This window comes from Chenopodium quinoa, unplaced genomic scaffold (genome assembly GCF_001683475.1).
Source record: "Chenopodium quinoa cultivar QQ74 unplaced genomic scaffold, ASM168347v1, whole genome shotgun sequence".
In the NCBI taxonomy this organism is placed as follows: Eukaryota; Viridiplantae; Streptophyta; class Magnoliopsida; order Caryophyllales; family Amaranthaceae; genus Chenopodium; species Chenopodium quinoa.
Window position 1 is genome coordinate 905,297 of NW_018743389.1, and position 25,121 is coordinate 930,417.

At 31.7% G+C, this 25,121-nt stretch overlaps 1 protein-coding gene and 1 pseudogene across 1 annotated transcript; one reads left to right on the forward strand and one right to left on the reverse strand.

Moving 5' to 3' along the window:
• Positions 1-9,231: 9,231 nt before the first annotated feature.
• Positions 9,232-12,143, forward strand: LOC110738317. Its single transcript, XM_021918679.1, has 2 exons — positions 9,232-9,547; positions 12,052-12,143. The coding sequence occupies exons 1-2, from the start codon at positions 9,232-9,234 to the stop codon at positions 12,141-12,143; spliced, it is 408 nt and encodes a 135-aa protein (XP_021774371.1).
• A 3,453-nt stretch (positions 12,144-15,596) lies between these two features.
• On the reverse strand, positions 15,597-17,893 carry LOC110738280 (annotated as a pseudogene).
• Between the last annotated feature and the right edge of the window lie 7,228 nt (positions 17,894-25,121).

The window sequence follows — 25,121 nt, forward strand, 5'->3', positions numbered from 1 at the left end:
ACAATCGTCATTGCAGAAGTGGTAGTATTAGTTGTTTGACCAAAGGGACTTTTATTATTTTTAATAGTGTGCTCCAACCCTTGAGTTTTTAAATTCATCATGGCATCCACTTTCCATTCTAAAAATTTCTTTCCAAATAAATCTAGGATGCTGAATTGTCTTTTCATGAGATCTCCTGTTTTAACTACAACAAATCACGTGATAATTAGTTTATGATAATAAATCATTTGTACAACACATATGTTTAATTCTTCCATACATTATAGTTTGTTAATGAAACACATGATAATTAAATTTATTTAACAATAATAAACCATAAATAATATAGTTCTTTTCTCCCCCTTGGTTTATTATTGTGAGAAATTATATAATTAGGCAAAAATAAATCATATTAGTCACATTAACAGCAAAATGATAACAACAACAACAGCAGTAGTAACAATAATTATAATAATAATGGTAATGTTATACAATGATGATTAATAACAACAAAACAACATAATAAAACAAAAACATGCTTTTAATCTACTAAAACGACAAAATAAACAAACTTCACTTGCACATCATGACAAAAATTAATATTGCTACTAACAGAACTACAAGCGCCATAATTAGAAGAAAATATTGTTTTATCTTCCTTAAATCTTCCTCAAAAGTGAAGGTGTAGGTGTTTTGGTTGCCGTCGTCGGGGAACATATCGGAGAAGAAGGGGTGAAAAGTTTTGGTTGATTTTTGGATAAAAAATGGGAAAGGATAAGGGATTTGTGGTGAAATCGGGGGGGAAAAACTGTCTTTTTAAGAGGTAGGTTTATCCGTTACTATTCTGCATAACAATAAAAGTATCATATAATAGTCTAATGTACTGGCAAAATAATGGTCCAAATATAAATATTTATAATTGTAAAAGGTTATCACACTGGGAATGCAAGCCATAGTGGTCCCAAAGCCCTATTATCTATAAAAGATCATGGGTTCAAAAACGGAAAGAAACACAAAAAGTACATTAAAGAAAGAAAAAAATAATAAGTATAAAAAGGCTGCATCTTTTTGTCAATTTAATAAATAATATGCATGCAAAGTTACTACTAAGCAATTATAATAACTGAAATCAAATTTTACATAAAAGGTGAGTATGTAATATCAACATGCATGAATCAAACAAAAACCAAGATATCAACATGGATAAAACAAGGGAGGATAGTAATGAATTCATAAGTAAGAGAATTTTTGTTTTTTCCACCGTTGTTTTTGAGATATATGATACAGTAAATGTTTGAGTTTCTGGTATAGAGGATCCCAAAATATGGGCAACTATAGACCATACTCCTCAAAACATTTAGAAATAGATAGTATTTATTTGTTATAATTTTGAGAAGTAGGTATAAATATACCTGACTAGGAATTGATGCTGCTAACGTGTTAAAACGTGGCTTTCTAACTATAGAATGATAGAGGATGAACAAGTAGAGAAATATTGCTACGGTTAATTTTTTTATTGCATTCACTATAGTTCACAATGGTGAACTTATATATAGGCAAAATATTGTCATGCAATTATTTGCACAATTTACTATTATACGATTTATTATACTAAGTTTGCTACTAATTATTGTACTAGAGAAGTTCATGTGAATTTCACTTTGTATTTATCTTCAACAAATTCTAAATTTTTGCCATTTTACCAAAGTTGTGGACTTGTAGAGGGTTGTGTTATTATGCATTTTCATAATTATATCAATAATTATATAGTCCACATTTATTACTATCTTCGATTCTTAATATATGTAAATTTGTTGTATTATTTGTGAAATAAAAATTTCAAAGTTACATATAATATGAACCGGAGGTAATATAAAAAAGTTGTTATTATATTTTGTATTTTTGACATTTAATAAATAAATTTTGGGGCCGACTTGTATTTTTTGTGAGAGTACATTTTGTATAGATTTTAAAAGTTGAACGATCTGTGTGATGATTTGAAAGTAGGAGATAGAAGTTGGTATTACTTATTAGGTTTGGATAAAAATAGAGAAGGTAAGTTTGTCAATATAAAAAGTTACTCCGTAAAAGTTATTAAGAAAAATCAAACAACAGTTTACAAATAACCATAATAGGGAAGGTAAATTGCAATGAACTTTCATTTCTTTTTTTGACGAACTTTCATTAATTAATCATTGAGGGATAATTTAACAACTATGATAATTCAGATAGAAACATTTCGTTAAAACCAACATGCTTTGGGAGCAACGGTGCGGGAGAATTAGCATTCCCATTTACTTTCCTTGACTTATATTAAGGTGGTTGAGTATCGTGGGCATGCTTCGTGTTTATGAGCAAGAAGATGTTTTTATACACATACCAAAACAATCAATGAAACAAAAAAAAGGCACATCACATATTCCTTGAACACTCATAATTTGTTTAGAAACTTATTCCAAGATACAGTTGGGTCACTAAGAATAAGAGCCTGGGGACATGGGTAGGCATATGTTACAAAAAGTCTTCCAAGTGAGAAGTCGAGTAGACCATAATATGGTTGAGAGAGCAAGGGGTAATTTGGCTATTTGGAAAATAGAATATACAAGTATAAAGTAAGTTAAGTAGCTTGTGATTGTTTTATCCATCCTAGTTAAACACCAATATGCAAGGAAATTTTTTAACACGGAGCTACATTGCCTAAAAAACTACTTTTTCGAGATCAGTCACCCAAAATTCTTATTGTTCTTCGTGCCCAAACTTTGAGGAGACCTTTGTCCATGCCCTTAAAGACTATGAATATCTCAGGGCAAACTGAGATCTCTTTACCACTGAACCCCGTATTCTATTTGATGATTATATAGAGTGCCTTAAAGATAATATATTGCATCACAAACCATATGCATATGATTCCTATGTAGATTTTTCTTTTAAAACACGTTTTCAAAATTTTGGAATTATATAACAAGCCTGTTATTAAGAAAAAAGAAAAGAGAAATGATACCCCAGTCTAAATCTTCTCATTTTTCTCGATAGTTGTGACCAAATCATTAGGATAGTACAAATCCTAATTCATTCCCTCAAAACCTCTAAGACTTCACCCTCCAAATCATAAAATCCCCTTCTCATTTGGACTTGTGAGTGTTTTGGTCTATTTAGCCTTGTTAGTGAAGTGTGATCTTCAAGGAGAATGTGGTTAGTTGGATTTTTCAATAAATTTTTTAGAAACTCAACGCTCTCCAAGTCGAATAGGAAAATATAAGGGGAGCAATAAATTAGCTAAACATATTAACAAAATCATTTTCTTCGTGTTGCTTTTCTATGATTGTAAAAGGGCAATCAAACTATTAACTTGATATGTTCATTTTATATAGAGATTTACTCTCGTCCCTTGGTCATATTTAAGAGTATTATTGGCTATTTGGAGCCACTTTTATTACTAATATGCGTTTTCTAGTGTTTCTGTAGTTTCGGTATTTTTTTTATAGGAAATTGCGGATTCGAAGCATTTTTTCGGACTTATTTGAGTCACTACGAGCATTGGAGTGGGATCGCATTATTATAACCATATTTCATAGCCCAAGCCCGGTTAGAGTCATCAAACCGGTGATTAAGGGCTCGACAGTTGAGAAAAGACCGAGGCAATGGACCCAGTGTTAAGGACCCAAAAAGAAAATCCAACTTAGGCCAAGAAAATAGCCTAATTGAAGAAGTCTTAGTTGCCCAGATGCTCGCCTGACCGAGTAAGCCCTCGCCCTGAGACGTGCCCGGCCGGGCGAGGCATATAGAAGAAAAACACGCTTTGCCCTATCTCGCGCCCGACCGGGCGCGAGTGAAGCAGGTACCAGCAAAAAGGCGGCCCGGCCGGGCGAAGCTCTGCCTGACCGGGTGTGTGTTTCTAAGAGGAATTTTGGCAATTTACTTTGTTTTTATTTAGGATTTTTAAGCTTAAGTATAAATACGTTTTGTTTTAGGAAGGAAATTACATTTTTTTCTTTTTACTTAATTTCCAGATTTTAGTTTTAAGCTTTTGGTTAATACTCTTGTTTTCTCCCTACACTTTTGATTTATACAATTCATCAATTCCGTTTATTTTAGTAACGATTTCTTCCCCTTTTATTTTCAGTAATTTAATTGCTATGATGTATTATGCTTTGTTTAATTGCTTTGATTAGTTTAATTTTAGGGTTGTGGGGATCCATAAATAATATGAAGGGGTAATTTATTATTGTTGATTGTTAATGCTTTGGTTGATTTCTTACTGCTATGCAATTAGATTAGCGCTGGTTTAATTGTATGAGTTACGCAATATTGATTCGAGATTCGACAGATGAGAATTGATGTTTAGGCTTAGTTTCAATAGGCAGGTTAATTTATAAATGGTTAAGTCAAGATTCGAGAGATGCGATTTAATACCGGTAGATTAATTCTGTGATTGTAATACGTAGCGAAAGCCCTTTATGATCTGATTAATTGATGCATTGATGATTGATTGTTGTGTTTTACCCTGAAATATTATTTATTGGTGAATCTATACCCTAGGCTTTTTATTATTGATTATTCCATTAGTTTAATTATAGTCTGTAGTATAATTCTCACAATTCTTACTTGTTACTTGATAATCTAGATTATATTAATTATTTAGGAGTAGAAAGACTTGTTTCCATGTGGATTCGACCCTACTTCCCTATCTACTTTAGTTAGAGGACTTAGATAATTCTTTTGATTAGGTGATACAATTTTAGCCTGTCATAACTAAAGAACGAGCACTCTGTGATGGTTACTTATATATTTTGATAGATTGTAGGTAGCTAGACAAAGGAAAATATAAGTCCATCTTTGTTACAAAAAATACAAGAGATAAATAAAGTTTGTTCATCACATAGCATTTGTGTAAATAAATCAACAACTTTTTCAATATATGTAGATCTTACAATAGATCTTTTAACCAAGCCGAATTAGCTCAACGAATAAGAGTCACATGACCAAGTTACAAGTTTAATGTAACTAAAACTCTCCCCTAACTATTTTAAAACTTCCTTCGTTTCTTTTGTTTTTACTTACAACACTATGCCTTTAAATTACACTTTTCATATTGTAAATATTATCTACTTTGACTAACTTTATTTGATGACAATGAGAAAAAATATAGTCAAGTGAAAACTTGTTATATCATCTCAATTTAAACTTTCATAATAATAATAATAATAATAATAATAATAATAATAATAATAATAATAATAATAATAATATATATATATATATATTATTGATATTAAACATATTGTCAATTGAAATAATAAATTGGCTTGTAAGAGGGAAATAAGAAGTGTTTGCAAGTAAAAATTAAAATAAAAAGAAGTAAGTTTTATGCCTCTCATTATAACTATATACCTCATCCGTTCTTTTTTATTCTTTACGTTTTGAATTTCACAGTCTCAATGTACATCGGCCATTTATATATATTCAACATGCTTCAACATGATTTAAGTAAAATTATTATAAAAATGATATTTAAAAAACACATTTCGTGACAAATCTAACAAGATAATCCCACATAATATGGTTTTGATGTTTATAATAAGCCAGTTTTTATAGTTAAAGTTTTAAAAAGTTAACCATGAAAGTCAAGATGTAAAGATAAAAAAGGAGTGAGTAGGCGAAACCATGAATAACAAATGCTATATATTAATTTTAAAAAAAATCAGTCCGTCTTGTGTGCGGCTGACCACACCGTGTGACCGCTTGTAAAAGAGCAAAGTAACCCCCGACCCTATAACACTGACCGAGTAACCCCTTACTAACTGAGTAACCCCTATAACACTGACCGACTAACCCTTGTAACACTTACGAAGTAACCTTTGTAACACTAACCAAGTAACCCATATAACATGGTGTTGCTAGCCACATATAAGAATTTGTGAAAAAAAAATTGTCATTTTTTCTTTCCTTTTTCTTGTCAACTTTCATTAAAACTATTTTATAACCCATAATATTTTCTTCTTGGTTTGGAAATCTTATTTTTCCATATACGCCCAACTAGAATATTTTCACATGTCCTCCACATATTACATATTAGGTATAAAATTAACATAGATGAGGTAATATATTATAATAATAATAATATTATTTAAGATATATTATCATTCTAATTTTTCATTGCTCAACTTTATTATTTTGATGATCCATATCATTTTGGAAACATATTAAAGGATTATAAATTTTAGTTATAACCAATTAAATACGAAATTTATAATTTCTTTTAAAATTAAATTTTTCAAATGCCACATAATAAAAATTGACAAATGAGATTTTAATGTTTAAATTAATAAAATATAAAATATTATCTTTTGATATTAAAAAATTTAATCTAAATCTAATCTAGTATACTCCGATATAAATAAAATAGACATTTTTCGAGAGCATTTGACGCGGCACATAAGCAAAGGTATTATTTCGACCAATAAAAAATGAGATTTGTATTTTATTTTAGAATTAAAAAATTCACTCGCCACCTAAGCATAAGTGACATATGAGATTTTAAGAATTTTCCACGTAGGTAAAAACGACGAATAGTAATTTATTAGGATATTAATTATTTAAATTTATCTTTTTTTGTTTTAAAGAACCAAAAATTAGAAAACCAAAAATTATCTTTGGATATTAGGATTTAAATTTTTTTATTAGCTAAAAATTATATTTTTATATTTAAATGATATAAATTATCATTTGATATTAATGATTTTAACTAATTTAATATCCGAAGAATGAGATACAAAATTTTAAAACTTATAACGCAAGAAAAAACTTTACCTACTTTAAACATTTACTAGTTTTGTGCCCGGGCAATGCCCAGATGGTTGATAAAATTTTAAGATAATATATTTACTTGAATGTTAAATACGACCAAATAATTCATTCTGATAATGTAGGATATTTATTATTTAAACATACGATATCATATAGAGTGTACTTTTTTTAGTTTTGTTTGTAAATAGATATCTATGTTATTATTGACATGAATTATTTTTATTGAACTTAAATTCTTTTCACTATAAATTGAAAGTATTTTTTACCAAACTAAAATTATTTTTACTGATTCTCTAATATTTTTTTTAAAATAAATCTAGGTTTGGCCAACTACGTATAAAAGATTGTGATTAAATATATTATAAATAGATCTTATTTTATAGAACTTTTTCAAACTAATTTGATGATGAAAATAGAATTGAGCTTTAGGATTTTTATTAAAAGTTGTGATTAATTTTGTATACATGAAATATTATAATTTTATCAATAATAAAACTCTATACAACAATTTTATCTTAAAAAATCTATCCAATAGCCCCTTACTTAGCATCATATGTGTCACAATAATACCTATTTATCTCCTACGTGGCACGACACTTGGCGAAAAAGCTGAAATGCCAAGTGTCGTTGTCTCGTGGCCTGGCTGCGAGACCGGCTTTATATTATAAGTGGATCTTATTTTAAAAAAAAATTTAAAACGAATTTTATGATGGAAATAAAATTAAGTTATAAGATATTATTTAAAAGTTATGATTAATTTTGTATAAATGAAATATTAGAAGTATATAGATTATAAAACTCTATACAATATTTTTATCTTACAAAATCTATCCAATCTAATCTAATGTGGCATCTATTCTAATTACAATAATATCTATCTGTCGTCTACGTGGCGCGACACTTGGCAAAAAATTGGAATGCCAAGTGTCGCTATCTCGTGGCCTGGCTGTGAGACCGGCTTTATACATTAGTGATATGATTTGAAATTTTTGTCAAAAATTTTAAATAGCAAAAAAAAAAAGTTATTAGAGATTAAGAGTCACAAAAGATATGAGCAAGACCCAGTTTGTCACCTTGATAAATAAAATTTGTTTATCAGATGACAATTTTGTAAATAAGTTGCATTAAAATTTGTGTTTTTTGATTAAAATAATTTATATTTACTGTTTTTGGGCCACTTTAATAATGTTGACAGAAATTTTGTAGTTAACGGTTTAACTCACTGTTAACAACTGTTCATCACCTTCTTCCTATTCATCTTCTTCTTCCCACCTTCTTCTTCCTCTTGTTCTTTTTCCTTCCTCCCTTCCACCTCTATCTTCTTCCTCCAATCTACAACCACTTTCATTTTCTTTCCAAGTCGTCCGACTTTGCGAGCACCATCATTTTCGGCTGCTTTGCCGCCGAATTCAACGAAAACCCAAATAACAAAGAGAGAAATAAAAGGCATAGTTAACCCTAAAGGATAGCTGAGTTTGTCCTCCATTGATTTCGGCTACGCACCACTATTTTCGGCGGCTTCACCGCCGAAATTATACGAGAACGTGAATATCAAAGGGAGAAATAAAGGGTATGGTTAACCCTAAAGGGTAGTAAGCTTTCGTTCCTCCATTGATTTCGTCTAGCTCGATGTTGTAGTGAAATGCACATTCGCCATTGAAATTGAAGGTTGAAGGAGGAGAGAGAAAATCAAAGGAGTAGGGGAAAGCAACTAACGACAATTAACATTAGTTAGTTGTCAATTACATAGATACCCCTTGATAAACATGAATTGTTTATCAAGTTATAAACTTGTATTTTCTCAAAAAATATACAAAATGTATAAAAAAAAACAAATTTTTCACCAAATACCACAAAGTTATTTCGTAATTCACCATATACCACACAAAATTTTCTAATACACCAAATACCACTGAGTTTTTGGTAAATGTCACAACATACCATTAATGACTAACGGACGCTAACACCGTTAGTCATTAAGGCTAATAATGCCACGTGGCAGCTTGTGATTGGTTCCCTTCTAAATTATTTAATTTTACCATAAATATTTAATTAATTATCAAATAAAAAAAAATTAAAACCACAAAATAACAAAAAATAATTAAAAGTAACAAAAAATAAAAACCAAAAAATAAGTTAAATATTTTTTGTAAAATAAAAAACCCAACCCCTTCTTCCACCAAGCCAGCCACCAGCCCCTCTGCCGGCGCCAAGCAATCCCACCCCCGGTCAGCAATGCCCAGCCTCTCTCCTCCCCTCATTCCTCCCAACACCAGCGCCCCAACGACCTTCCCCGTCCTCTCCCCTTTCTCGCACCTCACCACCACCGACCACCACCGAATTCCTTTTAATTTGGGCAAAAAAAACCCCTAAAATTGGGGTAAACTGCAGCGAAATTAGTTTAGATTCAAAATTTACAGCAATTGGCAACACAAATTGTTGGAAATGGAGATTAGATGTGAAATTAGGGTTTATGAATTAGGGGTGGTGTTTGGGAAAAAAGGGAAATCGAAGGGGTTGGGGGAAATCATGGCAGGGGAAATCGGGGAAGGTGGCCGGAATCGAAAAGGGGAGGGGAAGGGGGTTTTGGGTGTGGAGGCCGGAAATCGAAAAAGGATGGGGAAGGGAGTTTTGGGTGGGGTGGCCAGAATTGAAAAGGGAGGGAAGGGGTGGGAGGCCGCCGGCGCACCTGTCGGTTCTGGCCTCGGCGGCAAGGGGTTTGGCGGTGAGGTGGCCGGAATGGGCTGGCTGGTGGCAGCAGGTTATTTTTTTTATTTTTAATTAATTTTTGTTACTTTTAATTATTTTTGTTATTTTTTGGTTTTTATTTTTTTTATTTGATAATTAATTAAATATTTATGCTAAAATTAAATAATTTAGAAGGGAACCAATCACAAGCTGCCACGTGGAATTATTACCCTTAATGACTAACGATGTTAAAGTCCGTTAGTCATTAATGGTATGTTGTGACATTTACCAAAAGCTCAGTGGTATTTGGTGTATTAAATAATTTTGTGTGGTATATAGTGAATTACGAAATAACTCAGTGGTATTTGGTGAAAAATCCGTAAAAAAAAAACCGTGCAAAAATTAAATTTATATTTTATTTTAGAATTAAGAAATTCATTCGTCAGCTAAAAAAAAGTAACGAATGATATTTGAGAATTTAACCATGTAAGTAAAAAAGCAACAAATAGTAATTTATGATTTAAATTATAAAAAAGAACAAAAATTATCTTTTATATTAGGATTTAAATTATTAAAAAACTATTTAGAAATTAAAAAATTTCTTTTGATTTTGGTGATTTTATCCAACTATCTGATGAATGTAAAAATATTTATTTCAACTTAATAAATTCAAGTTCTACATACGTAACTGTAGACACTTGATTGTGCCTCCCCAAAAACCAAACCCAGTGATGAGTACCTTTCACGTCTTTGATTATCGAGTTAGGTGAAGAGTTGAAGAGTCTCGTGAAGTTTCGTAATCCTAAACTATATTTCTAACCTTTCCTAAAATGCTTTAATCCCAATATCATTCATTTCGTGTCTTTAAAGCCAAAATCATTCATTTCGTGTCCTCAAAATCAAACGTTTCGTGTCAAATCCATAATAACGTTCAAACCAGTCTATTTTGTCCGTAATTTCTATTCAAATTATTGTTAGTTGATTGGGGAATGAAATGAGCTTTCCCGCGATATATTATAAGCCCAAATCCGACTTATAACGAAGGAGTTATGGCCAAAATACTAAGCCGAGCTCGAACCAAGCCTTACCTTCAGCCCAATGATCATGTGGAGGGTCCATTTACCTTAATTAGGATTTATTACAAGCTTCTAGAATGTTCTAGAAGGTTCTAATTTATCCTGTTTTCTAAAGATAAAGATTTGAGAATTTGATATCGAATGAAACATCTCTTTTTGAATGATCCTAATCCCGGTCAAAATAGAATACGTACGGGAATTTGAATGACCTAATCCGATTGGAAAGCGGATTCCGCACGAATTCTATCTTTTTCAAAACCATCGCAGAGCGACAGAGCCATCGCGCTGCGATAAAGCTGTCACGCCGCGATTAGACTTGTTTTAGTTCGATTTGAATTCTGACTCTTTTCTAATGCTTCGACCCTCTTTTTTCCCTATAAATAGAGGTCGTATCACCCCGTTTCCAATCACCAACAATCATCATCAATACCTTCTCTAAAACTTTCTTTCTCTCTTAATTCTTCTTGTTCTTAGCCTATCCTAAACACATCCTTGATACTCTCCCTAATAAACACCATACTTCCTTCACGAGATTTGAATACACCTTGCCCTTCTCGACGTTGCCTTTGACCTCGATGTGAAAGGTTGATAGTTCTGAGGGTTTGGTCCTTAATCTCTATTTCAATTATTACTTAATGTACTTACTTTATTGATTTAATCTTTCTTGAAGTTACTAACGTGTTTATTGTTTTAATAGCAAGAAGGGAGGAAAAACAACGTGGGTAATTCGACCACCCTTATTATTATTTTGATTTTGGAGTAGAAATCATGTTTATAATATTATTTTAATTCCTGGTATCATGTTTAGGATGTTTTTATGATTTCTAATATCATGTTTAGGATGTTTTTATGATTTCTAGTATCATGTTTAGGATGTTGATTATGATTTATAGTATCATGTTTAGGATAATGCTTTGATTATGATTTTTATTAGTGACATGCTAAGATTTGTTATTAACCCGTTTAGTATCATGCCTAGGATCTTGCTAACGATAATTTGATGATTTTAATTATAATGATGATGGATGTGTCAATTAATTATAAGAAAAATTAGAAAATACCACCACAAATTTCACAAAAAATGGATTATGACACCACAAAATTTAAAACTTCTATTATAACACCACAAAAAAATCCAAAAGTTGGATTTCACCACCATGTAACGGATTTTTGGATGGAAACCGTTAGTGGGACCAATTCTGGACACGTGTCAATACCACATTGGTTTACAACATAAAATATAAATAAAAAGAAAAAGAAAAATTAAAAAAAAAAAGAAAACCAAAACCCTAACCCAGCCCATAACCACTACCTGCAGCCATACGCTCCACCGCTGGCAACCCCAATGCCGCCGACAACCCCTTCTACATCGTCAAAATCACTGGTCGTCAACCCCTTCGACCCACTCATCACTTACCCTCACCCCAAAACGCCCGAAATCGATCATGGAAGCCCTAGAATGGTCAATTTCTGTGATGTTGCGGTTGTGTGATGGATATAGGTGGTTTGTGCGGTTGTCGCTGCCAGAATGTAGGAGTTAGTGATGTTGAGGGGTTGCGTTGTTTTCGTGGTGGTTCAAAGTGGCTGGGGTGAGTTCCTGGGCGGCGAAATTCGATTTGTGGGCGGCGAATTTCTAGGCGGAGGATGTCGATTTCTGGGCGGTTGAAAGGAGGTTTCGAGGAGGGGGAATAAGGGAAGGTCGGAAGGGTCCAGTCGCCGGTTTTGCGGGTGGTGGTGTGGCTGTTTTCGCCGATTTTTGTGGGACAAGGGGTGTCGGCGGCTAGGGATTGGCTGCCGGCGGTGGGGGGCAAGGGTGGCTGGTGGTGGGCTAGTAGCTTACTTAGGGTTTAGGTTTTTTTTTTTTTTTTTTAAATTTTTAATTTTACTTTTTTTTTATTAATCTTTTTTTTTTAAGCCAACACCTTATTGACACGTGTTCCTAGTGGGCCCCACTAACGGATTCCATCCAAAAATCCGTTAGTGGGTGGTGAAATCCAATTTTTGGATTTTTTTTTGTGGTGTTATATAAAAATTTGAGATTTTGTGGTGTTATAATCCATTTTTTGTGAAATTTATGGTGTTATTTTTTAATTTTTCCTTAATTATATATTCCTTGATTATTCATGATTGATTGTTATTGCTTGATCACGCCCCTTCTTGCAGGTTTAAAAGTTATTTGTACTTGAAATCACGCTAATAAGATAATTAATAATTTGATTTTAGGTTGATATGATTTTAATTCAAGTGACCACTAATAATAGATTTGATTGTGCATTAATAATTAACCAACGTAGATTAAATATTCTTAGGATTAACTTTATGTATGCATGTTAATCGAAAAGAGCACATGAATATCATAAGAATTGAGTAGAGGCCGATTTAAGGCTGGTTCAATCTCTTTTAGGTTGGATTCATACCATCATCCTCGAATATACAATCATGGTTCCGGACCACTATGGATTTAGCGATCTCCGTGATCGTGAATTGGGTGTAACCTTCACACCTGTGAACGGTTTACAAGTTCCTAAAATTTGTTGGCGACTCTTCTATCTCTAGCTTCCTTCCCTTGGAGTGTCGCCATGTCTAAAAGTATGAACATAGTGGGGCTCAAAAGGTTGAGTTTGAAAAATTCCCTATAGTAACTAATGAATAAGAATAATTATTTTAAAACTAAGGAAAAAATTATGCCTTAAATTTATGTTAAAAAATTAGAATAGAAAAAACACACACACAAAAAAAAAATGGTAGATATTAAGAGATTACTGGAAATATACAAAATGAAATATAAAAAAAAAGTGCATCGCATGAACTTATATCTAGTATATACTGAATGAGAGGAAAATCACAATTTATTTACAAAAAACATTTAAATGATATAATACGTAGAACGAATAAAATAACAAATATTATCACATGCATACAAAAATATATGTTTTAAAAAATACAAACAAATATTGCATCGCACGAGCTTCATCTAGTAAAAAAGTAAAAATAGGTAAGAGAGAATATGGTAGGATATGGTAAAAAGTAAGAAAGAAAGTGGTGTGGGAATCTTTGAATTTGTTGTTGGTGGGATGAAAAAAATACTTTTTAAAAAAATCTAATGTGGAGGAGAGGGAAAGATAGAGAAAGAGAGTGAGAAGGGATTTTTTTCGTTGGTGATAGTGCTCTAATGCACACTACTAAAATTACTACTTGTACCATGTCTTTAAAAGTAGTCGTTGTAATTTGTAAAAAGTACATCTACCTCGATCATGTACATGTTATTATAGATGGTCTATAGAGATTAAAAATTCAGAAGCAATAATGCCCTTGCCTCTATATAGGGCTGGCCATTTCGGATATCCGATCCGAAATTTGGGATATCCGAAAATTTTGGATCGGGAAAATTACGATCCGAAAAAACTGGATATCCGATTTTAGAACATCCAAAATTTCGGATCAGATCACCGGATATCCAATCCGCATACTAATATCGAAATTTGGGTATTTCTTTTTGGTAAAATGCCCTTGATTGGAGTTGTTTTAAATCTTAATTTTTATAAACTTTCGTACTAATTATACAAAATTTAAATAAATGCAACAAATTCAAGCACAATGATGCAATTCACTTGATTATTAAGGCAACCAAAAAATACTTGTAAAAAAAAAAAAAAAAATCACTTCCTAAAAATCCAAGATGCAAATACAGCGTTACATTATAATTAGAGCTAACATTCTAAGTGGGAGTTTGTTACAAATTAGTTAATATTTTTATAATTTTATTTTATATTGAAAAATCGGATCAGATCGGATATCTGATTTTTCTAAATTCGTGATCCGAATCTGATCCGAAATTTTTTGGATATCCGATCCAATATATCCGAAATTGAAAAAACCAGAGTGGATATCCAATTTTTCAGATCGGATTTTTTGCCCACTGATGCGTATCCAAGGCATCAATATCATCATTTTTTTTATTGAGTCGTCTATTAATCATGAGGTTGAGTGGCGTCAATCCTAAAGTTACGCGTGATTAATCGAATTAGAGTTGGAGTAGAATTAGTAGATTGATAAGATATTATTTTCTAATATTATTAGAAGATAAATTTTGTTATTTAGGATTAGTATTTAGTATTTATATCTTTATATATTTTATTTTATCTTTTAGTCAGTTATTCTAACGGCGTGGGATGTTTGCCTATAAATATTCTTTATTTTCATTAATGAAGAGAGAGAAGTTTTGAGTTATAATTAATCAATTCTTATGAATTGTTTTAGCAAGAGAATTGCATATGATATTTTGTCGAGAAAGCTACCAATTTAGTTGTTATTTAGTCTTGGTTAGATTAAATAGCTTCATATCCCCGAATTTCCTGAAGAGCCCATAAAAATACGCATCACCCACCACTGATAGAACCTCTATAAGACTAGGGAACCACACTTTGACAATGCTGCAGTGAAACATTATCATAAAGACAAACTCTTGATGTTTCCAATATTGCCAAGGTTGATGTGAGATTTTAATTATTACTCTCCCCATCAAGAATTAATTGTTACGTTGATAATGTAATTATTTTCTTAAAGTAGAAAAAAATAATTAAGCTATCATCTAAATTTAGTTCCTTTTGGTACTTGGTAGATACTTGGGAGAGCCTTGTTTATAAATAGTTATTGAAGATAGATATTTTTTTGTACACACTAAAATAGAACTATATATTAATAGGCTAAAGCCCTTTTCAAGATTATATTGAAGATAGATATTATTAATAAACTGATTCTCATATTTGCTATATATGTATTTTTTTAATTTAATTATTTTTTTTTATATAAATAGTCTTTTATTGAGCTGATCGAATTTCTCATTTTGTGTGAATTTATTTGTTATTCAAACGCAACTACTTGTATGAGATATGGGTATGAGTTCAAGTTTCAAATTCAGCTTAATCCAGATATCCTAATTTGAAGGTAATCATCTTACAAAAATAGTCAAATTAGAAACAACATTTAATTTATTGATGAAGAGAGTACAAATAATTCACAATTTCTAATAATAATAATCATGACTTTAAGTGAGATTTATTGTCTCTACTTGCGGATAAGCCTAAATACTTATAGCATATAATTGAACCATTAGTATTAGGATAATCAATGGCAAACTTAATTACTTTTCAAATGTAAATTTTTTTTTTCACCCCTCCAATTAAAAATTTAAATAAAAACAAACAAACTGGAATCCAAACATATTTTTTAATCTAACTAATCCTAGCCACTTTTCTTAACTAATGAGAGTACCAAATCAAAGTAGTTAGACCTAAGGCTTGCATATTCCTTCACCTTTAAAGACTTAAAACAAGGACCCTCACTTTGGATAGTCCAAATAGGGAGAGAGTTCAAAGTCTCCAGAAAGGCCATAAGAGTATGCAAAGGATAACCTTTATTTTTGTTCATTGTTGATAATTGCCCTATGAATTGCACTTAGGAATCTTGTAATTGAAATTATGCAAAAGATCTCCCACATTCACCACTAAGGCACTTGGATGCAGGTCGACCGAGATCTATCCAAGTTCGTCTTTGTGTACTTGGAGTCCACTTACATTGCTACTTTGGTTTAGGATTGTAAAGAGGGTGGTATCAGTGTGCGGGGCTAGGCCTATTGTTTGGGCCGGGTTAGGGCACGACGAGTACGAGTTTAGTTTCAATGGATAACAAAGGTCTTTATCGGTTCCCTCTAGTGTTGGTACAGGTATGTTGAGTGATTTGAAAATCAAACCCTTGAGTTTGTTACCGAAGTCCTTCATCCTTGTTTGGTACTCCAACATCAATAAGCTACATTATAAAGATGGAAAACAATGAGACAAGGTTTTGTTGGCAAAAGGTATTGGTTATAATAGAACATTTGACTATCCAATATACCTTTATCCATCTCCGATAACCCTACATATCTTAACAAGTTTTTGAGGATCAAATTAAGATCATTCAATGTAAAAGTACGAAATAAAGTTAGTATAAACATAACAGGAATGAAAGTAGTGTGAAAAAAAGTAAAATGTTGTTAAGCTTTTCTTTTTTTTTACGAAAAAAAATATTGTTAAGTTGGTCATCAGAAAATAAAAAATAAATAAACACACTCAATACAATACATGCCTTATTAATTATTATGCAGGCCTATCATGTGTTCTACATAAATTAAAAAAACTTGGGGACACTTGTTTCTTTTTTTGTTTTTCCATAAACTAAAAAAAGAAACTACAAACAATGATTTGCTTTTTTATTGTTAGTTTTCAAAATCATAGTGATCTCATTGATTTTTTTAAAAATCAATTTTTATGAAAGTTATCATATGACTTTAAAAAAAAAACCCAAAATTATAAACTACAATTGATATCAAACATGGCCGTAGCTAATAGCTTAAGCTTATATTAGCATAAGTGCATGCATGTTAAAAAAATAAAAATGCTACAAAAATAAATAAAAAATAATATAGGCTTACCAAAAATCTTGAAAATCATTAGGCCAAAGTTTCTTAGCATGATGCAAGGAGTCGCCCATGATAGTGAACCCTTCACTCCACACTAGTTTGCTAAAGAATGGAGCAAGTCTGGGATAGCCATAACCGCTAGTTTCACCGGGGAATCTTTGAGCCTTCATCTTTTGCTTAATTGGGAGATTGATAAAATTTTAGCTTGAAACTCGAATTGATCAAGTAATTCTTTCGGAATTCCATGATTTGTGACTTGGAACATCCCCCGAGTTTGACACGCATTAAAAATGAGGTCTAAAGCATTAGGATCTTCGAGATTAATTATTGAAATATAGATGGAAGACTGAAAATTGTCATTGTTAATAGGGTTGATTTTTAAATCATCATCGCATTATGCCAGAGAGTATGGGATTCGGGAATAGTTTTGATTGAGCTAAAGTCTAGAGGAGCAATATAGTTTTGCTGGATTGGATGATTTTTGTCAGCAATTGAATGAGTAGACATTTTGTTACATATGTATTTAGATAATAACTAGAAAGTTTGAGGGTTTATTTTTTATTTTTTTGGGGGTGATATTTATAGTTTAATCAACAAACAAGACACAATGGAAGCTTTGAAAGGCTATAATTTTTTCTATTGTTGAACAAAGTGAACCCATGAATACATGTATTTATAGGAATTTATTTGGGAACCAATAAAAGTTTTGAGATCAATCATATAATGATATAATTAATTGCAAGAGATTAATTCTGATTTTGTTATCTAGATATAATCTTTAAGTGTATTAACAGATTTGTAAATAAGGTAAGATATCAACAATTTTGATTATATACATTAAATAGGAGATATCTATCTTGATATTGCTCAATGAATGGATGGATGATAGCTTAATTACATTATGTAATTATATGATGTAAATTAAATAATACATCTATCCAAGATGATCTTGTTGATTAAGAATTCATTTAATCTTTTTATGTTATAGGTAAAGTAGCCATTTATTGCTTATAAAATTATTCTCAATGATAATTGTCATGTTCCTTATGGTGAAATTGACTCACCCAATACTTTGTGACATATAATATTACTTTATTCTTCCATGTTACTTTATTCTCAGCAAAAAAGCCCTCTCGTACACCTTTTCATCATAGCACACCATATGAATCCATTCATACAATTTAACATTGCTCATGTTTCTAATTAAACAACTTTATTTTTTTCCTATCCAAAAACTAAATTAAAAATAATAAACGGACATATGTTCAATAATCTTATTATTTTTGGTCCGTTGCTACAATAAATGAGCAAATAAGAAAAAGAACAGGATTTAAGGCATGACTGCAAGAGATCATAAATGATTCTTCTATTTGCGGAAAATCCTCAAAGTGAAATTAATTAGTTGCAACAAACTAGTTTTTGGCCGCCAAGCAATGCCTCGGGTTATTTCATAAATGACATTTGTAAATTCATTTTTATTTAACTTATTTTCTATTTTATTATGAAAGGATAGCTCGTGATACGTACTTTGGAATTTATACTTGAGGTTGAGGGTTCAAATCTCGTTCAAACCATGTCTTTCAATAAATGAAAAAATAAGACTTATTAAATGATGAGAGCACTACATGACACTTGGATTATGAACACTGTTTAAGTACTACATTTAAATTAACAGATTTAAAGTTGGTAGAAAGGGAAATATCTTATTGATTGTCTTCTCAACGAATGGTCGGTGAATTTATGTAATTCATCTAAATTAAAGATTATTTTTAAGCACATCAAAATTTTAAATAAAAATCATGCATGTGCTTGGCTGTCTTGGAATAGAATCCACTTAGGCCATATTCTCTTCACCTTATATTTTCCGATGAAATTAAATTATTCTTCTAAACTTAAATTTTTTTTAGTGATTAAAACTTACTTTTTTTTTTTTTTACTAAATCTTCTTTTTTTCCTCCTTGACATTACTGATGTTTGTTGGTGTTTAGGTATATATTGTTATTTACCAACAAGTCAAATACCCTATCTTGTTCTAGAGTATTAAGGGGTTGCCCCTCTTGTTATTGGTTTCAAAGATTGATAACCTCACTAACGTAACACAACAAAACATTAAAAAAGTTATCCTCAAAGAAGTTAAACAAATTAGTTTGCTAAAGAAACGAGTAGATAAACATATGACAGATCGAAGATGTAAATGATTCCCATTAATTGAAAGATAAAGTCAGGGCTACAATTGTACAAGTTGAAGGAGAGATTAGTTCCATGTTCATACAATTGGAAGGTCAGGGACAATTAATCTTCAATACATGCTAAGAAACTAAACTATCACTTGGCTACTAAGCCAAGGGAAATACAAAGAAGCTAAGAAAAAAGCTTAAAGAAAATGAAATGCTTTTGTTGATTGATTTAATTTGCCGATGTCGTTCTCTTGTTCATCCACTTCTATTTATAGACAAACTTAGTACGGTTTTACCCCACTAACTTCAATAATCACTAGATGGTAACTCTTGGCAACAATCCTTCTTTTTAAATTAAAATCCCTTGTTTGCTTCATGACCGGTCCAGTTTTTCTCTTTAGGCCTTTTAACTAGGCCTCACCCATTCAACTAAACTTTCATCGTTAGACTAAGGCCTTATCATAATTCTAAAATTAATCTTCCTTAGTCAACAAGTCAATCAAAGAAAGTCAAGATTTTTTATTTTGGGTGGGTTAACCTTTTTTTTTTTTTTTTTTTTTACTGAGCTTATTAACATTTCTTTTTTCTTTCTAAATTTAACTTAAGTTTTACGATACTGGAATAATTATATTCTTAGTTTCTTATTGGACGTAAATTATTTTATTTACAGAAAGCCCAACCACCCCACCCCACCGCCCCTCCCCCTGCCGCCACTTCCTTCCCCTCCCTCGAAAAACCCTAGACACCCCTCACCTACCCACAAAATCATTAAATGCCCCTCCTCCACCCTCGAATCCCTAGCATTTGAATGTACGAACGTCACTTTTCAGAATTAAATGTTCATATGTAGGTGTTTTTTGTTTGATCTTTTATCGCTCTTTCTTTTTACTCTTTACTTTTTATCTTAGCAATCTGAAGTTTGAATAACTTTATGGTTCTTTTTTTAAGTGTATGATAGACTTCGTCAAATTCAAAAATATTATGAAACTTATATTGCTCTTCTTGAGATAAATGACATGATACTGAAGGAGATATCTTTACTAAATTCGGTAGATTCACAAGTACGACCCTGTTCTTTTGGACTGAAAGTTGTTGAACTGAAATTCGCTGCGCTAAACTAAATTGAATTGAACTAAATTGAAATTTGCTAAACTAACTAACTAAATAATAATAATAATAATAATAATAATAATAATAATAATAATAATAATAATAATAATAATAATAATAATAATAATAGGAATTTTCTTAGCTACGGTGGTTGGCTGTTAAGGTTGTTGGGCTTCAGTTTGGTGGCTAAGCAGTTGTGACGTGGTTGGGCAGCAAGCTTAATCATGTACAGTACCCCTGTTTATATATATATACTACCTCTAGTCACTATTATTTGCAACTTTTACTATTTTTGACCGCCCTGAATTATTTGCAACTTTCCAATTTCTTTCCCTTTTAAACAAACTTTTTTGGTTAAAAAACATTTATATAGTGGTCCCCCTTTTTATTTTTTCTCTCTCCTCCTAACACATGTACAAAATCAGATTTTAATACAGTGGTCCCCCATTTTATTTTTTCTCTCTCCTCCTAATCACATGTACAAAGTATCCTTTCCTTTTATTATCAAATTATGCTTCGTGAACCGTGAAACCCTCCAAAGTTGCAAATAATAGCGACCGAAGGTAGTGTAAAGTTTTATTTTTAATTAATTTTGATTTTGAAATTTAAAATTTAATTACGGATAAGTTTGAATTTCTGGTTTTTAGGAGATAAATGAGCAATTTCAATTATGGTTATTTGACTTGGTTTTTGTGATAATCCATGATTTGATTTTTTAATCTAATTAAAACTTGATGGTTGGCTAGTGATTAGGAATTTAGGATGGATCTTTAAATTAGTTAAGATAATCCTAGAATATAAATGTCATTTCTTTTCTTAGATTATATATTTACTAGTTCAACGCCTTTTTGGTGCAGCAAGCCACACCGTGTGGCCTGCTGCAACTCAGCAAAAATAACGGAGTCTGACGCGCATAATGGAGTCTGACACTCATGCGCAATTTCAAGTTACCCCTAATTTAAGGTAACCCCTAAATTCAAGTAACCCCTAATTTCAGGTAACCCCTAATTTCAAGTAACCCCTAATTTCAAGTAATTCATGTTATAAGTAACCCCTAATTTCAAGTAACCCATAATTTCAAGTAGTAACCCCTAATTTCAAGTAACCCATATAATAAGTAACCCCTAATTTCGATTAACCCACTTTATAACATACCTAAAACAGAAGACAAAAACAAATAACCCATATTATAAGTACCTACAACTCCAACCCCACCAAACCAACCCAGGAACCCAACAAAATGACAAAAACATGCGATTCACCTTCGAAATTACTCCAATGACGCCGAAGAAGACGACGACGACGAACAACCCCAACCCCACCAAACCAACCCAGAAAACCAACAATATGACAAAGAAATGCGATGATTTGGTCTCCAAACTCAAAATTTGGGTTAGGGTTTGGAATTGAGAAGGAGGATTTGGATGAGAGAGAAGGAGTTGCAGAAGAGAAGAAAAAGACGATGAAGAAGAAATTGAGGAGTGAGAGAATGATGATGATTGGGGAAGATGAAGAAGAAGAGTGGAGATGTTTATTGCCATTATTGGAAGGTAGGAGAGAGAAAATCCAGAGAAAGGGGAATATAGTGAGAAGTGAGAAGTGGGAAAACAAAATTAAATAAATAAAAAATGTGGCTGGTCACACGGTGTGGCTTGTCTGTGACCAGCCACATATAAAAATTTGCCTTATTAGTTTTGTGCCTGGGCAATGCCCAAATTGTTTCATATAATCTCTTTTGTTAATGCAGGATATTTATACGATATCATATCGCTTATATTTAGATAATAGTGTACTTTGTAGTTTTTTTTGTAAATAGAAATCTATGATATTATTGACTTAAAATTAATTTTATTAAGCTAAAATTATTTTTACTGGTTAAAACTTATTTTTACTAATTCCCTATTATTTTTTTAAATAAATTAAATATATATTATAAATGGATCTTATTTTAAAGAGCTTTTTAAAATGAATTTTATGATGAAAATAGATTCGAGTTATAGGATATTTACTAAAAATTATGATTAATTTTGTAAATAAATGAAATATTAGAAGTTTATCAATAACAAAACTATATACAACATTTTTATTTTAAAAAATCTATCCAAAATTCGTTTACTTAGCGTTATATATGTCACAATATACCTATTTGTTGCCCACGTGGTACGAAACTTGGTGAAAATCTGGAATGCCAAGTGTCGATGTTTCGTGGCTTAGCTGTGAGACTGGCTTTATTTATTAGTGAAGTGATATGGTATGATGTGATTTGATTCCATCTCATTCCTAATTTATATACGAAGTATGTGATATTTTAATTATGGTAATGAATAATATGGAGATGTTAACTAATCATCATGTCTTAAAATATGTGATATTCTTGAATATACATGGCGTTAATTAAGAATATCTGATATGAAAAATATGCTACGTAATTAATTACGTGGCAATTTATATATATATATATATATATATATATATATATTGCTTGTAATTGACTATTATGGCCTAAGATTAAAATTAGATATATTGTTATCTGCATATCGTAATATATTTTTATAAATTAAACACTATATGCGTACCATTAAGCATTTTTGTAATTTATTAATTATTAATTTGGGGAATCAATAAAAGTTTTGAGATTCGGTTCAATCCAATTCCCCTGCTTGTCTTCCTCCGGGACACTAATAAAAGCAGCAAAGCAGTGAAAAAAAAAAAAAAAAACTTACGCAATTGTTCCTCAAAAAATTATCATGGACTAGAGGACCACTTAGTCTACAAGGATTTGCTCATTTGCATGCTGTAAGTCAGTAAGAGTTGGACAATGTTATTGGGCCATGTAAACCAATTTGCACCAAGTCTTTAATTGGCCCAAATAAATCAACTAGTTTGGTCCAATCCAATATCAACAAAATGTAATAAATAATGGCAATTGAATATAGAAAATGAAGAGTATAATTAAGGGCATTGCCCGTGCCCAAAATTAGTTTATAATTAGGAAATTTTGTAAATAACCAACCCTTATGATACATTATTACAAAGTAAATCACCTATTTTTTCGAATATTTTAAATTACCAACCCTAAAAATAAAAAAGTTAGATGTCACCACCTATTGTCTGAGTCTGACTACTTTTCCAACCTGGGGCTCGACATAATGACTTGTATTTTCTTCGTGTTCCTGCTATTACGACTGCGGAGGGTGCTAGAGATATGAAATATAATCAATATAGGAAAATATATGTGTGATATACTTACGTATTGATATTATAGGAGAATATTCTTTAAGATTTATGGTTATGGTCCTATATCTTTTAAGAAGATTTTTTACTATTATATTATCATAGGTTTTGTATAAATACTTCCATATTCTTGATTTGAATAATGATAAAGCCATATTATTAACTTTTTACTTAAATTTGTTACAAATTCAAACGGGTCTATTATTAATCGAGTAAATCCAAGATAGCCATATCTGCTAGTTTCACCGGGGAATCGTAGAACCTTCTCTTTTGCTCAAATAGGAGGTTGAATAAACTTTTGGCTTGAAACTCGACTTGATCGAGTAATCTTTGAAATTGCATGATTTGTGACTTGGAAAACCCTCAAGTTTGACACGCATTAAAAATGAGGTCTAAAGTTATTAGGATCTTCAAGATCAATTATTGAAATAGAGATGGAAGACTGAAATTTCTCATAGCTGATAGGGTTGTTTTTTTAATCATCATAGCATTGTTCCTAAGTATGAGATTCTGGAATAGTTTTGATTGAGCTAAAGTTTAGAGGAACAATAAAGTTTTGCTACATTGGATGATCCTTGTCAGCATTTAAATGAATAGGCATTTTGTTATATATGTATTTAGATAATAACTAGAAAGTTTGAGGATTTTTTTTATATTTTATTTTTTAGAGTTATATTTATAGGTTAATCAACAAATGAGACACAATGGAAGCTTTGAAAGGCTAAAATTCTCTCTATTGTTGAACAAAAGTGAACCCAAGGATACATGTATTTATAGGAATCAATCAATAAAAGTTTTGAGATCTTAGGTTCAATCCAATTCCCCTGCTTCTCTTCCTTCGCTTCCGTCGTCATCACCCACTCCTCACCCCCCCCCCTTTCCACCACCAAGAAGATCTGCTAGGCAACTTGAATAGGAGATTGAAAATATGGGTATTCATTTGAATGCTTATATATATCCTTACAGAAAACATACTACTTACTTTGCTAAAGTTATGGATACTGATGTTCATAAGGCTACAGATATTTTGCAAAATTATAAGTTTGAGGAAGACCGAATTACTCGTGACTTCATGAGCTTGATGTTATCCTGCATGAAATGAAGGAGGTGAGATTCATTTTATTTATTTAGGAAATTTTCACTTTTGCTACCACTCAAACACCCCTATTTCACTTTTGCTACACATTAAAAAATTTATTTTATTTTGCTACCACCTAAAATCACATAAGTTAAATTTCACTACCACTTTACACTTTCAGTTACTATTTCCGTTAGTGAGATCTAGCCAACTCTCCCTCCTCAGCCGCCCCTCCCCATCAGCCACCCCTCCCCGGCCCCTTTACTTTTGGCGCTCGGTACATCTTCCCACCGGCGCACAAGCTTTCCCCCCACCGGCGCACATGCTTTCCCCCCCACCGTCGCGACTCTAACCCAACCTTTCAGCCACCGTACCATCCTTTACTCCTCTCAACTACCCACGACAACTCTTCCCATCGCACCACCATTACTCACCTTCAACCTCTCGCAACACCATCAAAATGCGCCGCTACTGCTGCTGCTCCTCCCTTCGAACAAGTCGCCCCATCCCCA